The 17684-nt window shown below is 58.1% G+C and overlaps 6 protein-coding genes across 6 annotated transcripts; 4 read left to right on the top strand and 2 right to left on the bottom strand.

Moving 5' to 3' along the window:
• Positions 1-448: 448 nt before the first annotated feature.
• VTJ04DRAFT_2808 (uncharacterized protein) lies at positions 449-3319 on the bottom strand (the record flags this gene model as incomplete). Its single annotated transcript, XM_069360638.1, has 3 exons — positions 449-2368; positions 2435-3142; positions 3224-3319. The coding sequence occupies 3 exons, from the start codon at positions 3317-3319 to the stop codon at positions 449-451; spliced, it is 2724 nt and encodes a 907-aa protein (XP_069221329.1).
• A 562-nt stretch (positions 3320-3881) lies between these two features.
• VTJ04DRAFT_2809 (uncharacterized protein) lies at positions 3882-4621 on the top strand (the record flags this gene model as incomplete). The annotated part of the gene is made up of 2 exons (XM_069360639.1): positions 3882-4027; positions 4099-4621. The coding sequence occupies 2 exons, from the start codon at positions 3882-3884 to the stop codon at positions 4619-4621; spliced, it is 669 nt and encodes a 222-aa protein (XP_069221330.1).
• A 200-nt stretch (positions 4622-4821) lies between these two features.
• Positions 4822-5067, top strand: VTJ04DRAFT_2810 (uncharacterized protein; the record flags this gene model as incomplete). Its single annotated transcript, XM_069360641.1, has 1 exon — positions 4822-5067. The coding sequence occupies one exon, from the start codon at positions 4822-4824 to the stop codon at positions 5065-5067; it is 246 nt and encodes an 81-aa protein (XP_069221331.1).
• Positions 5068-5217: 150 nt separating this feature from the next.
• On the bottom strand, positions 5218-9781 carry VTJ04DRAFT_2811 (uncharacterized protein; the record flags this gene model as incomplete). Its single annotated transcript, XM_069360642.1, has 4 exons — positions 5218-9161; positions 9226-9532; positions 9610-9703; positions 9777-9781. The coding sequence occupies 4 exons, from the start codon at positions 9779-9781 to the stop codon at positions 5218-5220; spliced, it is 4350 nt and encodes a 1449-aa protein (XP_069221332.1).
• Positions 9782-10891: 1110 nt separating this feature from the next.
• VTJ04DRAFT_2812 (uncharacterized protein) lies at positions 10892-12473 on the top strand (the record flags this gene model as incomplete). Its single annotated transcript, XM_069360643.1, has 5 exons — positions 10892-10925; positions 10995-11048; positions 11110-11161; positions 11232-11750; positions 11813-12473. The coding sequence occupies 5 exons, from the start codon at positions 10892-10894 to the stop codon at positions 12471-12473; spliced, it is 1320 nt and encodes a 439-aa protein (XP_069221333.1).
• A 1071-nt stretch (positions 12474-13544) lies between these two features.
• On the top strand, positions 13545-16970 carry VTJ04DRAFT_2813 (uncharacterized protein; the record flags this gene model as incomplete). Its single annotated transcript, XM_069360644.1, has 1 exon — positions 13545-16970. The coding sequence occupies one exon, from the start codon at positions 13545-13547 to the stop codon at positions 16968-16970; it is 3426 nt and encodes a 1141-aa protein (XP_069221334.1).
• Between the last annotated feature and the right edge of the window lie 714 nt (positions 16971-17684).

Raw genomic sequence — 17684 nt, forward strand, 5'->3', positions numbered from 1 at the left:
GATATGAAACTTACCTGACCTGCCTAGGTACTTAGTTCTCTCCCGACAGCAGTCAGTACGGAGTATTGGGGCTGCCGTCGAGGCCATCACTTCTGATAACATTAACACAAGACATATTTCTCCAACCAGCAGTACCACGACAAGGAAGTTATCCTTTGCAAAAAGCTCTCTGAGAAATGCGATCTCCGTAGATTCCCCATGGTTGGAACGGTGAAACCAGCCCAGCGTGCTACTACATTATACATACATAACCTACGTACCAACCCAAGCATTCCCCAACCAACCGCACCAGCCAACCCGACCAGAACAAAAGCAAAAACAGCATACGCCACTATTACACCATAGGCGCCTCTCCCATCTTCCATCAAGATAACCACCTCACATACCAACACTCCCCTCCCCTCCCCTCCCCTACCCTACAAACCTCCGTTCAAAAAATTCCAGGCCACTAACCTTGCTGCTGCTGTCCCTGCCCCTGCTGCCCCTGCTGCCCTTGCTGCCCCAGCCCTCCAACCCCCGCAGCAACACCCCTCAAATTAATCGCCCCGATCCTCGACACGATATTACTCCCCACCGCGTCCACCGCGCCCCTCGGCGACGTCAGCGACGGGCCCTGCTGCGCCGCCGGATCCTGCAGGAGCACCCGAAACAGGCGTATGTGCGTGGTATTCCACACGCCGACGGTGCCGCGGGCGGCGACCTGGGCTTCGGCGGCGAAAATGAACCCCCACAGCAGCGACTCGTACCAGCCGAGGGCGAGCGGGGACCACTCGAACGAGTGCACGCGCGGCGGGGACGGGTCGACGCCCACAAGGCGGATGTCGCGGATTTTGTTGAGGATGGTGGTCGAGGCGGCGACAGGAGCGGAGGAGGAAGGGGAAGAGGCAGGTTGGGAGTCGCGGGATGGAAGGGAGGGGAGGAGGGCGGAGAGTTGTTGGAGGAGAGTCAGAATGGTGTGGAGCGGGAGTTCGGGCAGCCAGGTCTCCATCCATTGGGCGGTGGGTTCGAACTGGCCGGGTATTGTTGCTGCTGTTGGCTGTGAAACCGGTTGCTGGTGACCGAGGCTGCCCAAGCTGGTGGTGCTGTTTTGCCGCGAAAAGTTGCCAGCACCGGCGGGCATCTTCCCGCGCGCCTTCTCCGACATGCCTTGCAGCTGACGAGGCACGTCATCCTCGGCGCCGGCGGAGACAACCGAAGAGGCGACGGACGGGTTCGTAGGGCTCGAAGTCGCAGGTGTCGGGCGCGCCTCGTCGTCGTCGCTGTCATCTTCGTCGTCGCCGATGGCAAAGGTGCCGTCTTCCTCGGGAACATCGCGCAGGCCAGGAGCTCGGGATGCATGGGTTGGGCTGGCGATGCTATCAATGGAACTCCTCGTGGAGGCGGGCTGGAGCGGATCGCGCGGCGCGGTGCCGTCTTTTCTCCGGCGGTTGTGCCTCTCAATTTCCTCCTGGCCGCTCTCTAGGGTCAGAGTTCGTAGACCCTCAAACTTCTTTTTGTTTCGCAGTATGGAGTAGATGAACTGAGGATTTTCTTTGTATTTGTGCTCGATGATGGCATTGATCGCCTCCAGCAATGACCGCAGGAGGGTGTGATTCGTCTCGTTGGCCAGGAGGAAGGACGGAGACGACATGGAACTGAACAGTTGCATAATCTTGGAGCATGTTACGGCGCTGAGGCCCTCAAGGTAGGCAGCGATGTTGTTAATAACAGCCAGCAGCGCGGGGTAGATGGCTGTGAGTTTCCCCTGGCTGGTAGTGATGAGGGTGTAGATGGACTGGATCAAGAAGTCTCCATAGGTGCCGCGGAAACCAGCGATGCGGATGGCTTGAGGCAGCGTGTCCTGAGCGTCGAACGACTTGTTCAGGTTGACGCCAAAGCTCGTCTCCACGCTAAGTGTTTGCAGCAAAAAGGCGCACATCCTGACGAGGCCCTGCTTGGAGGCGTCCGTCTTATTTTCGAGAGCGTAGAAGAGGATCAGGATGACGAAGTCATGGGCGCGTTCCGTGTCGACGATGAAGGACCGGAACCGCTTGTTGCACTGGGTAGCTTCCCAGAACAGCATGAGCATTTCGGGAGCGAAGCGGACCGAGGCTTGGGCGCCGGGTATGTAGGATGTGGTAGCTTGCAGCGGCTGGTTCAAGATGCGAGTCATGCCGTCCACCACGAACTGGAAATCCTGTGGCCGGTGGAGGCGCCCGAGAAAGTGGCGGTAATAGTTCTTGGGAGTGAGGCCGTTCTGCTCGGGGACGGGGTAGAGAAGCGTCGCCAGGAGAAACTGCAGCGAGTAAGTGACCAACATCTCCTTGGGGTCCTTCATGGCAAGGGCATTATACGGCACCCGCCAACTGGCTGGGTTGTATTTGAGTGTCTGAGCGAGGCGTTAGCTAGTCAATTCTAACCCCAACGTCTTGCCGCTCACAGCGAGGAGGCCTACCGTGTTCAAAAGTGAACATAACACAGACAGCACCACCTGCTTGTCAGGATTGGTGCAAATGTAAGTGAGAGCCTTGGTCCCCTGCTGCGGGAGCACGTTGGGCGTGAGGTACATGCTCTGGCTGGCCAGAGTCAGCATGAGGCGCAGGATCTCGCAACGGCTGTTCTCGTGCTCCCTCGTGGTAGGAATTGAGGTGTTACACCCGACGCCGCTCTGCCAGATGGCATAGGTGACCTTGGGCTTGCCATGAGGGGCCTTGGGGACGGTCAGGTCGGAAAAGAAGAGCAGGTCCAGCAACGTGTCGATCAGCTCCTCGGCCAAGGGCTTCGCATCCTCGTAGTCTTCCCGTGGGTCCTTTCCCTGGGTATCCTGTGCGCCGTCGAAGAGAACCTCGCTGGCGATGATGGCCTTCCTCGTGGGGCGGCGGCGAGGAGCCCAGAAGAGGCGATCCTCCCATTGCTGAAGCGAGTCTTTCTCGTAGATGAAAGGCAGGAGGCGGGTCAGGACTCGGATACAGTTTAGGACTTCTCTCGCCGGGGCGAGCTCGGGGTCGGGGAAGGAAGGGTGGTGGCGGAGCAGGAATAAGCGGTCCGTGACGGCACGTATAAGGGTTTCGAGGTTCTCAATGGCATGGTCTCGGGTGCGGCGGATGTCGGCGGGGGTGAAGAGACTGAAGATGTCCTCGGCAGACTCGGGGAGTTGCCAGAACTGCAGGACAGCGAGCACATTAACAAGACAGGTTCAACACGACGTGATGCACATATACATAGTCCTGGAATGCAAACTAACCGACGCCCACGAAGGGTCATCTGCGGGGATGTGCCTTTCCTCGGACAGCCGGAAGATGCCCTTTTTGAAGACGAGCTTGGAGTCGCTGGCGCCCATGTTGACAGCGGCTATGATATGGACATTATGTGGGTAGGCAGGATGACAAAGGTGGTCCTTGTTCTGGTTGGAGGTGAGGATTGAGATGCAATGCAGACGACGACGAATGGAGAGACGGGAAGTGAAAGGCAGACGTGGAACCTTGGCTCAAGAGCTGACATCACATGGAAGACAGGGACGGGCCAGGGACATGAAACAGCCCGTTTCCAACCCTAACCCTTTCTAGGAGATGAAGCTGCAACGGTTCAGCACAACGGCGATCTGGCCTTATCGTTATCACCACCAACAAGACAACATCTCCAGATCAACATCACATCTCCAACCTTGGCGTCGACACCTCAACCCACCACTCACCCGCGATTCCAACTGCCCATGACAAGCTCCGGCAGCTGTCGCAGGTGACGCCGGTTTCACTCTTTGGGATTTGGGAGCTCAATTCCAGTTTCCCGTCCAGTTAACCCTCCCAATTCCTTCCTATCCCAAGTCATCTTCATACAAAAACAGCTGAAGAGCATCCAGCAGGCGCGCCGACGACGCCGCCTGCACACCCCCGGTTGCCACCATGCACTCCTCTCTGGTCCGCATCCAAAACACCTTTGGATTCTTCACCACCGTAGCTTTCGTCGTGGCCGCCCTCATAGCCGCCACCGACTTCCTCGCCCCGCGGAACCCCAGCGTCGGCGTCATCAAGCCCACCAATGTCCAAGTGTATGCCTCGCCATTCATTCCCCCTTCTTTTCTACCCGCTCCCCCAAACTAGCTAACCTCTTTCCCTCCAGAGTGCGCGGCCGCCCCCACTACTACTCCTCCAAAAAAGAAGAATACGCCATCATCCGCTTCTCCCTCGACGCCGACCTCTCCTCGCTCTTCACCTGGAACACCAAGCAACTCTTCGTCTACGTAACCGCCGAGTGGCCCGTCTCCTCCTCTTCCTCCTCTTCAACCAACGCCACCAACCAAGCCGTCATCTGGGACTCCATCATCACCTCCCCCTCCGCCGACCACCTGACCAACCTCGGCCCCATCGCCAAGCGCAAGCTCATCCGCAGCGCCCAGGGGAAAAGCATCGACCCCAGCCGCGGCAAGCTGTCCCTCAAGAACCAGCGGCCCAAGTACCAAATCACGCACCCGTCGGGCCGGCTGGCGGGCCAGGAGGACGTGGTGCTGCGCCTGCACTACAATGTCCAGCCGTGGGTCGGCTTGTTGACGTGGAATAAAAATTCCGAGTTTTGGAAGTGGAAGCCGTTGAAGGATAATGTCAGCAAGAAGTTTACGCTACCCGAGGTGAAGAAAAAGGACTGAGGTGGTTGAGGGACGGGGGAGAAGGAGAAAAACGGAAAGGCGCCAGGGGCTGAACTCGTTGGGAGCTATCATGACACAATACAGACGTGTTCTAGTTGGTTGGGTCAACTTGATAGAATCGGGAGAAAAAAAAACTGTCGAAACCATGTCAAATTCATTTGACCTGGTGGCATGGGGTATCTCGTCTACAGTGATTGAACATGCGTGTACGAGACATCACTCACATCACGGCGTCCAAGATCGAACCCTTCCTCATGGGATCGTCCAGGCGATATATATATACCTATTCTCCCTGCCATCTCCCCCTCAGATCCCACGCATCTGCCCTAAATCCGCATGCCAACCTCCTCAATCTCTACCTAAGTAGTAGGTTGCCCACCAAAATGATTCACCTTCACGTCACCAAATCATCAATCAATCCATCTCGCAAACGCAGCGCACTCTGACCCAACATCCTCACTCCGCATTTCACCCAAACACGCACAACAGCACACCCATTCCACGTCCCACTAGACAATAAATAAATACTCTTTCCTCCTTCACAGCTCACCTACCCACCCACGCTCAGACCACCACCCGGTGTAATCCCAGGGTACCTAACCCCTCGCCACCGCCGGCTGCTGCTGCTGCTGTCCGCCGCCGCGACCTCCTCCACCACGTGCCCTGAGCGAGGGACCGTCCCCCCTGCCCCGTCCGCCGCCACGACCACCCCGCGCCCCACCGCGAGGGCCGCGCGGCCCATCCAAGTTCGGCGGCGGCGGCACGGCCGAGTACGCCGGCGGTGCCGAGGCTGGGTGCACGATGCCCTGGCCGTTGGCGATGTGATTATTCTGCGCGCCGCCACCGCCGCGGCCGCCCCTGTGGGGGACACCGTTGGGTCCGGCGCCGCCACGACCGCCACGGACCGGGCCACCGCCAACACCGCCGCGACCACCCCGGTGGTTAGCCGGGTGGTTGTTGTTATTGTTGTACGGGGCGTTGGACAGCTGTTGTTGTTGTTGTTGTTGTTGCGGTTGCACGTGCGGACGGTAGGGCAGGCTCCCGTGGATCGGGCCACGCGGCACTTGGCCGTGGCCTCCGCGTCCTCCACCGCCGCCACGGCCGCCGTTCAGGGCACCGCGGTAGCTGCCGGTGATGGGCGGCGGGGCGGGGGCTTCGACATAACGTTTGCCGTTCATGTGGTATCCGCCATGGGCGGTGAGGGTGGTGACAGACGGGCTGATGGGCTGGCGTGCGAGCTGCGCCTTGGTGCCGGCAACGACCTGGTGGTTGGTCAGGTTGAGGAGGGTCGTCGAAGCAACGGTCTGGCCGCGGAAGGGCGGGCAGCGGTCGCCGAGGGTTGTGCCGCTCATGAACGTGATGTCGAAGACGACGTCGAGGAGCTTTGCAGTTGGAGTACGGCTGATGCCAACGACAGTACCGCGGAAGGCGGCAGGAACCTTGCCGTGCCTCGCGACGTAGACGACGCGATCGCCCAGGGCAAATTTCTGGTTTCCGAGCCGATGCTCGGCATCCTCAGGACGCATGACAGCGTTTCGCGGCACGTTATTCATTTTCTTGGGGATGGTCTGGATCGATGCGAGTTGCAGCCGGTCTGCCTCGGCGGCAAGCTGCATGACCACGTCCGAGTCGAGCTGCTCGGCGTCGAGAGGCACTCTCTCCATAGAGTTCACCTTGAGGCTCTTCAGCCAAGCAGCGATCTCCTTGACCCTGGCCGATGCCACGGCCGGGTCGGGCCAGAGGTCCGTCTCGGTGAGCTCGGCGCTCGAGGGATGCCTCTTAACTCCAGCAAAGAAGTCAGGGAACTTCTTCATGTACTCAACAATGAGGTGAACGGCAGCCGCGCTGAACTCCCAGCCAGTCTCGGACTTGCGCGAGTAGCCCAGCACCTTCTGCTTCCGCGCTTCAAACTTGAGGTTGAGGCCCAGATTGACGCGCAGGTCACCGACCGTCCGAATGAAGTAGGATGAGGTAATCTTGCTGAGCGCCAGGGGGTGGAGATCCAACTGCTTGGCCACCATGTACGAAGGCATGTAATGCTTGCCCCTCTGCGCGTCGAGGATGATCTTCTTTGCGAACTCGGGTTCCTTCTTCTCCAGGGCGGCGAGCCAAATGGATAGCTTGCCGGACGAGTAGCCCGCGATCTCGAGAGGCTGGCCGTAACCGTAGTCGCCAAGGAAGAAGCCGACCGACTTGATCGGGAACTCCTCTTCGATCGGCAGGGCAGCCTTCTCGATGAAGCGCTCATCCTCGTTCACGACTTCGTCCACAATGATTTGCGCGGCGTAGTCGGTTTCCATGCCCGGAATCTCGCCGTACTCCTTGACAGTGGCGCCCTCATCCGTCTTGATGAGGCCCTTGAGCATGTGAACCGTGACCAGCGTTTCGACGGGGCCGATCAAGATGCCCAAGCGTTTGCTGTAAAAGTTCTCGATGCGATCGGCCTTCTTCGTCCACTCCTCAATCTCGCGTGCGTTGTGGTGCCTTTCCACCACCTGCCCGCTGCCGTCTGGAGCCAAGGTGTAGTCAAAAAGCTCGTCTGACACCTTGACAATCTTGGCTTCCTGCAGGAAGGGATAGCCAACAAAGCAGCGCTGGCCCAGCTTGACCTTGGCTGACTCCACCTTGGTGCGAATGTGGGAATCGAGCAGGGTAACAATCATGCTCTCGTTGCGGCTCTCCTGCTGGAACACATTGACGCCGTGGAAACCAAGACTGGCCGCGTACGGCAGCGTCGCCAGGGTCGGGAACCCAGCCAGAGCCTCAACGTTGAGCAGAGCGCCCTCGGTGAGACCCGCCCTGAATTCCAGGCCCTCAACGGGAGGGAGCTCGAAGATGTTCTCGACGCAATGACAATGAAGGATGGGCGGGAACACGTCGACCAGCGATGAAGGATAGACGAAGTCAAGCTCCTCCGAGTATGTAAACTTGAGGGGGACGCCAAAGTCGTTGCGCGCCTTCTCCTCCTCGGTCAGCAGGGCGTCCCTGGGCGCCATGGCTTCCAACAGCCGCTTCTCGTCTATGAAGGGGATCTTGACAACCGCCTCCCAGTCCATCTTCTTGCCGTTCATGTCAAGCTCAAAGTCCCGGGGGTAGAAATCGATGATGGGGGACTTGGGATCCGTCATGAGGTCCCAATAGACGCGGGGCACGATCTTCTTGCTGCGATCGGGCAAGACACCCATGAGCTGTTCATTGGGCTTGAAGGGCTGCCCCAACTTGAAGTTGAGATCAGCGCCCAGTCCTTTTCTCACATCAGAAATCATAGGAGCGTAGTGGTAGCGATAGAACCACGGCCACGAGGCGATCCCGCGGTAGTAGTAATACAGCACCCACTGCAAGCCCTGGACGTAGTTTTCCGTCATCTTGCGAAGCTCCTCCTCCTTGTTCTCGGGCGTCCAATCATCCATCTTGGAGAAGTAGTACTTGTCTTTCCACTCCTGGAACTTTTGCTGATACTTGGCTTCCATGGAGGCACGGGCGTCGTCCGAAGTGAGATCGAGAGCTTGGGCATTGTCGTAGCGCTTTACGATGCGGAGAACAGCCGATTGCGCCTCCTCGTCCTCTTCATCTTCTTCGTCCCTAGGAGGGAAGGATAGGATCAGGTGGCGACGGCCTTCATCATCAGGCTTTGTGCTCCACTCCAGGTGGGCAGCATCAGCCAGGTCCTGGACGAACTTGCGGTCTGCAGCGTTGAGGTCGGGCCCGAGGTCCAGCGTCTCGGCCTTGCGATTCGTGAGGAATTTCCTGATCTTCTGCTTCCAAAGCTGTTTCTGCGTTGGCGTGACGATGAGCTTGCCCTTGGCCTTTGCCCTTGATTTCTCGGCATCGTCGTTGTCAAGCATCCGCTTGGCGCGCAGCCAGCTGGCATCTTCGTTCTCATGTTCGAAGAAGCGGTACTCCTCCTTGGAAAGCTCATCGAGGAGCAGGCCGAGCCTTTCGAGGTTGACCTTGCCGTTTTCGTTGATGTAGCCGTTGCACTTGGGGAGGACCGTCTTGTATATCCTGAACATGGTTGCCAGGGCGCCCTCGTTGATGTGGAGTCGTGGAAGATTGGGCAGGAAATCATTCCCGACAAAGAATGCCATGAGAATGAAGTCGTCGATGACCCTCTCCATGTCGAAGGGGAAGGGCAAGGCGCCTTCGGCCTTGAGCTCCTGGAACTCCAGCTCCAGGTATTCGCGAACAATGCACAGGTGGAGGAGGTAGAAGTTCTGATGCTCCAACTCTTTGGATTTGTGTTTTGCTTGTCGACCGAACGTGACCTCCTCACGAAGCAGACAGAAGTGCGGATCGTGGCTCAAAAGGCCAAGCATGATCAGATCGGCGTCGAGGCCGTAGAGGCAGTGGCGGACATTGGGGCTGTAGTCGGGTTGCGCGCGGGCATTGCGGATGTACTCCATGATCTTGTGTTCACCCTCTCCTGGAACCTCATGGCCGGAAAGAACGATTTCGGGTATTTGCCAGTCGCGGTCCTCCGAGACCTTCTTGTTGATGAAGTACTTGAGCTGAAGCGACAGCTTGGCCATGAACTCGGTTCCTGTGGGTGGTCAGCAAGGGGTTTATCACAGGCAAAGGGCGATACAATGGCCGCCGTGGCATACCGGGAGTAATGCAGTTGCTGTCGAAGGGCTCCTCCTTGGGAAGCTCCTTGCCCTCCCGAATGGCCTTTTCACGGGCCTTCTCGGCGTCGAGGGCAGTGCGGAAACGACGAGCGCGCTGCTGGTTCATCTTGGCGCGCGGGGCGACGCCATCCACGGCCATGAAGAACAGCTTTTTCGGCTTGATTTTGCTGAACAGGTGCTCGATGTAGTTGAAGATGGCGATGAACATTTCCTCCTCGGTCAGGCGGAAGTGGACATCGTCGGCGTCCTTGTGTGTACAGTTGTGGATGATGCCATTCATATCCAGCTACTCAGGTCGGTCAGCAGACTGCCAGGGGAGAAGAAAGCCCGTCCGGCTCAGGGAGAATTGGAAGGCGAGCGCACGTAAAGGCAGTCGAACTCGGGAATACGGTTCTCAGCGATGAGCTGTGAGATGGCCGGATAGCGCTCCGAGAGCCATCGGAAGAACTTGGGAACACTGCGCGCGAGACGGCAGGTCAGTAACCAGTTGATTGGAGGGGCACAGCCCGAGTGACGACGGAGGAACGAACCCCATGGTGGAACACCGATGCGCAACGCGGCGCTACTCCAACCCAAATATACGACACGTCAAGTAGCGGAATCCAATCGTGTAATGCAGGACGGCGCGGGTCTTTCGGCTCGGCCGTTCGCGGACAACGATGGGAGACAGTGGCGACAGGTAGTCGTCGAGATTTGGGATTAGATGGAAGATGAGGGGCCGTCTCTAACGTCTGAGACTCTGTCGAATGCCGGCGCTGAATAAAAATGGCCGGTCTTTGGCAAAGCTAGAAAGCACAAGAATCGAGGAATCGGCGCAAATGACGAAAAGTCGAAGGCAATCCTCGAGTCTGGGGGCGAACAAATGCACGAGGAGACAGAAAAGCAGGCCAACCTCCCAGTCAAAGTACGGCGAAAAGCGGCAAGACAAGAGAGGAAGATAGCGGTATAAGAGTGTGTGAGGATGGGAGAGGAAAAGAAAAGAAGGGAGGAAGATATCCCCAAAGCTGATGATGTTTTTGTTTTTCTCGGAATGATTTTCGCCTGAAGGGTTGAGGTGGCAGTGGGCAGTTGTGTTGAAGTGGTGAGGCTTCGCTCGGAGTGGACGCCGATGACTGGGCTGGCCGATGCCCCACCATTCCGAGCCCGTCCTCGCTGCACGCCCGTGGCAATGGCAATGGCTTGGCACTGCCAAGAATCGGGGTGGAGCCTGCATCAACACATTGGGCACGGGCTGTGGATCTCTCCGCAGGCACAGTCACGTGACACTGGAGTCGTTTTGCAGATGATCCGTGCACGATGCAGCCAAGAAATTCAATGACGCTAAGCTGAACACGGGATAGCGTCTTTTGAGGGGCCAGCTTCATCGCGTGCAGCCCATCAATTAAACTTCAAAGGCTCAAGTCGCGTCTCTGGAAATCCACCGCGTTTTCCAATTCACGGTCGGTCGGACAGACAGACATCTGTCACCACATCACCATCCCACCATCTCAGTGGCTCCAAATCACAGAGTTAGAACCGTTCCGCGGCCCTTGACTCCGCCTTGAGTGTCTTTCGCTTTCTTTCTCATCTATCTTGCCCTAACCGGCGACCGATCCGAATTTCTGCAAAACTCCTCGGCAACTGAATTTCTGGATCCTCCTTCACAATGGCGCCCGCAGAGATCGTTGACGACGTTGACGGTACGAACTTTTCATCCAGCGAATTCTTCCTTCAACGGCCTCGAGTCATCCGATTCTAACTGCGCGCAGTCAACATGGACGACCAGGACGACGCTGAGATGGAGCAGAGGCTCATCAATGAGGGTACGACCGACCGACGCTTCCAATCCATCTTGTGTGTCGCCACCATTCTGACCCTGCGCAGAGTACAAGACATGGAAGAAGAATAGCCCGTTCCTCTATGACATGATTCTGAGGTATGCGCCAGTTGCGCTTCATCCTCTCCATCCACCAACAACCATCTGACCATTTGATCTCCTGCTACAGCACCGCCCTGGAGTGGCCCACCCTTACGACCCAGTGGCTTCCTGACATGAAGGATGTCCCCGACAAGAATTACACGGTCCATCGCCTGCTCATTGGCACCCACACGGCTGAGGGCAAGCCCAACTACCTCCAGATTGCCGAAGTCGAGCTTCCCAAGTTTGTCACGCCTAACCCCCGCGACTACGATGAGGAACGCGGCGAGATCGGCGGCTACGGCAGCAAGGCTTCGCTTCCCGAGCCTCCCGTCATCAAGTTCAACATCACCCAGAAGATGGACCACCCGGGTGAGGTGAACAAGGCCCGCTACATGCCTCAAAATCCCGACATCATTGCCACTCTCGCTGTCGACGGCAAGGTTTTGATCTACGACCGCACCAAGCACAGCCTGATCCCCACCGGCACCCCCAACCCCCAGATGGAGCTGGTTGGCCACAAGGAGGAGGGCTTCGGCCTGGCTTGGAACATGCACGAGGAAGGCTGTCTCGCGTCTGGTAGTCAAGACAAGACAGTGCTTCTTTGGTACGTACAGATTGCACAAATAAATAATACTTTGGGAACTTGCCGGCCTAACTCTGGATCAGGGATCTCAAGACCATGACGAGCAAGACGGTCAAGCCAGCTCGCAAGTACACCCATCACAACCACATTGTCAACGACGTCCAGTACCATCCCATCGTTAAGCACTGGATTGGTACCGTGTCGGACGATCTGACTCTCCAGATCATCGACGTCCGCCGCGCCGAGACGACCCGGGCCGCCGTGGTGGCGCGTGATGGGCACAGCGACGCCATCAATGCTCTGTCGTTCAACCCGCGGTGCGAGTACCTCATTGCCACGGCCTCGGCCGACAAGACGATCGGCATCTGGGATCTTCGTAACCTCAAGACCAAGATCCACACCCTGGAGGGCCACGTGGATGCCGTCACCTCGCTCCAGTGGCACCCGACCGAAGTGAGCATTCTGGGCAGTGGTAGCTACGATCGTCGCGTCATCTTCTGGGATCTCAGCCGCGTTGGCGAAGAACAGACCCCCGAGGATGCCGAGGACGGCCCTCCCGAGCTTCTCTTCATGCACGGCGGGCACACCAATCATCTCGCCGACTTTAGCTGGAACCTTCACGATCCGTGGCTTGTCTGCAGCGCTGCCGAGGACAACCTTCTGCAGATCTGGAAGGTGGCGGATGCCATTGTCAACTCGGACAACCTTGACATGCCCATGGACGAGGTTGAGACGTCCAATTAGAAGGGGGATAAGAAGAATGCAGTGCGGAAAGGTGGTGGCGAGCCGCCCCCGATATCGACCGCGAAGTCGAGTCCGTCTGGGATCAAACCCAAGTTGTCGCGCAAGGAGGCCAAGGCTGCAACCAAGGAGAGGACTTCCAAGGCCAAGCAGCCAAAGAACCCGCAGCCCCAATGGTCTTACGTGACGACGCGGCGCGCATGGAAGAAGCTAATTGGGGAGATGGACTGAGACAGCTAGTGGCAACGGGAGGGTTGATAAGTAGGTACGAGCAGCAATGGAGTCATGTCATTCATGGTGGTACTGTACAACCGGGAGATACTTAGCAGGCTGGGATTTAGCTCTGCGGCGTTTCGGCAGGTATTTGCAATCAACTGGGATTTCACTGTCATATACTGGCTGTGCTTGACTTCGTAACTGGATGCTGTGTGTGAAGATGAAGCATCCATGACGACGTAGTAGTAACTGGTGAACGTCACTGCTTCAGCTCATGGAAAGGAGGAGGTGGTGCCCATCATCTGGCCGATATCATGTCTCTGAATTCTGTGCAACATGTTAGTATTGTTCCTGTGCCCAGAATCATGTGAGGTCGGTCAAAATACTTAAGGTGTCATGGTCGGTCGGATGGCAATACGCGTGTCATGGTATTGTTCTGTGAACCCAAACAATCGAATTATCCCGTCAACAAACAATACTAGGGGGCCAAAGTCAACAATGGCAAAAGGAGAATGACAACACACTGGCCCCAAGGAATACCGACCACGCACAATATTTAGGAAAAATTATCGGCCGGTGCAGACAAAATCTCGTGATTTCCTATTTGAATCCAGAAAGATGTTTTTCTGCACCGACTCTTCTTCTTCCACCAAACCTCTCCCTCTACCGACCGACTCTCCGTTCACTCCTTCACCTTCTTCACTTCGTGCATCTCGATACTTGATTGACCGACTTAACTTGATCGATCAGGAAGAACCTACCTAGTAAGCCATACCTATATTATATTATCGTTGCGCATTACTATTTTCGTTTAGGTTTGATATCGCTGACCCGCTCTAGCATCACCCTTCCGCGACAATGTCGGCTCCCCAGGAGATTGCCCAGGAGCTCGACGGCAGCGACTACACTGCTGCCCAGCACCGGGTCCTCCTCGCTCAGGCTGCCCGAGCCAGGGCAACCTACGATGAGATCGAGGCCCGAGGGATCAGACCTGATGTGGACCAGATCGTCCGCCACATGAATGAGCACATTCCCTCCCACGAGTCCAAGCGTGTTCGGATAGGAGATGTCACTGTGCACCGCATCTACAAGCACGATTACAATGATGATGATGACGACGATGACTATGAGGACGAGGAGACGGCAAGGCAGCGTGAAAAGGAGGAAGCCGAGTTTAACGCTATGTGGGAGTCCGTCCTCGCCGAGAACAACCTGCAGAACGCCAACATGTTCCTCCTCGCCGAGTTCCGTCAAATCACCTGCCGCCGCCGTCATATCCTTGACAAGGTCACCAACGAGTGGCGCGAGCAGTGCAAGCCGCGAGAGAAGAAGAAGCCACGATTCGATCTCATCGCCTCGCTGTCGTCCAACTTCGAGCTCGCTGTCGCCATGTGCAAGCACCTCCGCCCCGTCGACATCGTCAACCTCTACAGCGTCAGCAAGGACTTCCACAACGCCCTCAACCAAAGCATGCGCAGCAGCGTGCTGACCTGGGCCCGTCACATGGCGCCTAAAGCTGCTCGCGTCTTCTCTAGCCATGTCTACTACCGTTGGTTCATCCCGGACCCTGCCTTTCGCCTGGTCACCCAGGACGACGTCGAGCTGGGCCAGCCGCAGCCGGACCATGCCACGCTCGGTGTCGTCCCGCCGCTCAACGCCGTCGAGGGCCGGGTCCGCCTCGTCCCCGGCCTGCTGTGGCTGCAGATGGTGGTCAACCGCGAGATCCGCGTCCGCGACATTTTGGCCTGCCTTGCCCGTCGCGGACACCGCATGCCCGAGGGCGCTCACATGATGCTCACAAAGCTGTGGCTCATCATGGATGCCGCGACAACCCATGCCCGCATGGCGTTGCTCGACAATCCGGACTTCTTCACCAACGAGGACCTCCTGCTCGCCCAGATGTTCTTCCTCAAGCTGATTCTCGCCTTCAACGACCCCATCTACGGGCCCGGCTCCAGAACGCTCATGAGCCTGATGCTCGGCCAGCGCAGCCTGTCGTCACTGTGGGCCATGCTCCGCGGCTTCAAGTACCGCACGGTCGCGGAGATCCGCCAGCTGAAGCTCCGCTACGACGTTGGCCCCGGACATTTTGTTGGCTGGGTGGTCGACAACGTCGACGGTGTCCCCCTCGAAGAGCTGGGCACCGTTCACTTTGAAGGCTGGGGCGCCGGCCCGAACCACCTTGCGCGGCCCGACGAGCTGATCCCCGTCGAGGCGGCCCGCCGCGAACTCGACCTGGACCGATGCCTCCACGAGATGCTCATCTGGGGCCACGTGGATTTCCGTACGGGCAACAGCCTCGTGCCGACCCTCGACGAGATGTACATGAGCGACGACGACCTGCCCCCCGCGGACAAGGTCTGGAAGCCCATCAAGCGCGCCGCGATCCACGAGGGATGCGGCAACGTCCCGTTCGAGCCGGGCATGTGGCTGCCCAAGCACGCGCGCAAAGCCCGCTGGAAGACGCTCACGGACGAGGAGCGCAAGATGATCATCGAGGAGGAGGAGGAAGAGATGGCAGAGGTCATGGAGTTCGACGCCACCCGCAAAGAATACGACCGCACACGCATGTCCCTGGCGCGCATGGCCGAAAAGATGAGCCGCAACAAGCCCCTCGGCGCAAAGTATCACATCCTTCCCCCGTCCGCCGCCGATCTGGCTTCTCAGGTGGCTCAGTTCGCTCGCCCCCGCCGCCTGAGGCGTATCAGCAACTACATGGACACCGAGAGCAGCTTTGATGAGGATGCGATGGACGTCGACCCCGGCCCGTCTCGTCGGTCCGTCACCACCCCCGGGCACTTCACCAACCGCAACTTCCGTCCTTCCGCGCGTGGTCAAGGCCAGCAGCAGCAGCGGCGGGCAGCATCGCAGTCCCAGCGCCAATCGCAATCCCGCCATCGCCGTCGTCATCGGCGCAACGACTCCGCCGACCTGTCCAACATCCCCGACGAGGAGCTCATTTTGGAGCCCATCCCGCGGGAGGACGTGGAGGCCATCCTCAGGGTAGCCCGACGCTCGCACCGCCCGCAGTCCGAGACGGAGGATGAGGTGGTGGTGGACGAGGACCGGATGGACGAGGAGACGGATTACGAGAACCAACCCGTCGGCTGGTGGTTTCCGCAGATGCATCAGCAGGAGGAAGTCCCTGTCCAGTCCGAGCCCCCGATGGCTCAGCAGAGTCAGCAGCCTGCCGTCGCCGGTGCGTCTTCGCTCAATCACCTCGCTGCTGCTGGTCAGGACATGCAAAACGTAGATGAAGACGAGGTTGAGACGGACATTGATATGGAGGATGGTATGGAAGACATGATGAGCGGTGAGAACGACTTTCACCAGCTGCTGCTGCTGCCAGAGGACCAGCCACAGGAGCAGATGCCCCCCGCGGAGGGGGATGAGGATGAGGACGAGGACGCCCGGGTGGCGCGGATCGTGCGCGAGATGATGGAGGAGAGGGGTCTCACTCCGCTGCCTCAGCCCCAAGACATTTTCGGTCACGAAGTTGCTGAAAACCTGCCCGAGTTTGACGATTTCTTCGACCAGGCGGTCGGCGACCACATCCAGGACGAGAACGACGTCGTCAACAACAACGATGCCATCAACCCCGCCACCGCCAACGACGACGACGGCGACGAGGGCTTGTTCGTCTCATCCGGGTCGGAGGAGGCCATCGACGACGACGACAACGACGACGACGACGACAACCCCCCTCCCATGCCCCTCGCCCAGCTCCTCGGTCTCGGCCTCGGCAGCAGCGGCATGCCCGACGCCGAGGTGGGCAACTTCCTGATGAACCCGACGGCGTATAGAGTGCAGCCGGACGGCACCGTCACCCGAGCCGACGATAACGACAACGAGGACAACCCTACCAATCCCATCCCCAACTTCTCCTCCCTCACCACCACCACCACCACCACCACCACCGCCGGCCTCGACAACGAGGACGAGGACCAACTCACCCAAGCCAGCGCCACCCCCAGCAGCCCTGGTCCCGACGACGACTACGACTACGACTACGACTACGACGACGACGGCTCCGACAGCAGCAGCACCGGCAGCACCGGCAGCGACATGAGCCTGCTGCTTCCCATCGCGCCGACGATGGGGCCCGTTGGGCTCACCCTGGATCAGCAGCTCGCGCTGGAGCGGATGCTGACGACGGCGCAGCTCGAGGCGGACGGGACGACGCTCGGGGAGGCGCTGCGGGAGGCGGAGCGGCTGACGCTGGACGAAGAGCGGGACGAGGATGAGAGGGTGCGGAGGGCGCGGGATTGGTTCCGGCCTTGGTAACTTCACTCACTTAACTCGGTCACTAACTGGGTAGTTAGTGGGTGTGAGTGTGAGGCAGGGGGGTAGTTACCTTAAGGCAGTTTATTTCGGGGATTGTGTGTGATGGGGATGGATGGATTTGTTTTCTTTCCGCAGGCTTTGGTGTTGGTTGGGTGGTTTCTTCCTGGGATGTCGGAGGGGAATGGGAAAGGGGGAAAGATACCATTTGCGACTTGTGACTTTATGCTTTCATCTTCCAGATATCAATCCGGGTCTCTCTTCTTGCGTTTCCTGGAGTAGGAGGAAACCGGGGGTTCATGATCACGGCAAAGTTCAGGGAGGATGTGGTTGGAGCGGGAGAAGAAGGTGTCTGGCAATGCCCTGTCGTCCTTCGAGAGGAGGTTGGTCGAACCTGACCAAGTCGGGACATTTACGGGATATTTCTCTTCTCTTCTCGTTTCTTTTCTTTTCTGTTGCTATTTGGCGATACCTCCTCAAGTAGATAGGTAGTGATGCTGAAATGGAGGAGACAATATCAAGAGATAGGAACGAGCCTCCTCTTTGAACATGTGCGGCCGTAGCCTTTCTCACCATCCTGTGTCGACGAGCCGAACCGTAACAGACGCTAGGTCTACAGCATATCTCATCCATTTCAGCTGCGACTGTCAAACACATGCATACCAGGTATCTAGTAGGTAGGTAAGTCAGTTTGAGCAGTGAGTAGGCTAGATATTA

This window comes from Mycothermus thermophilus (assembly GCF_041956435.1).
Source record: "Mycothermus thermophilus strain CBS 625.91 unplaced genomic scaffold VTJ04scaffold_2, whole genome shotgun sequence".
Taxonomy (NCBI): domain Eukaryota; kingdom Fungi; phylum Ascomycota; class Sordariomycetes; order Sordariales; family Chaetomiaceae; genus Mycothermus; species Mycothermus thermophilus.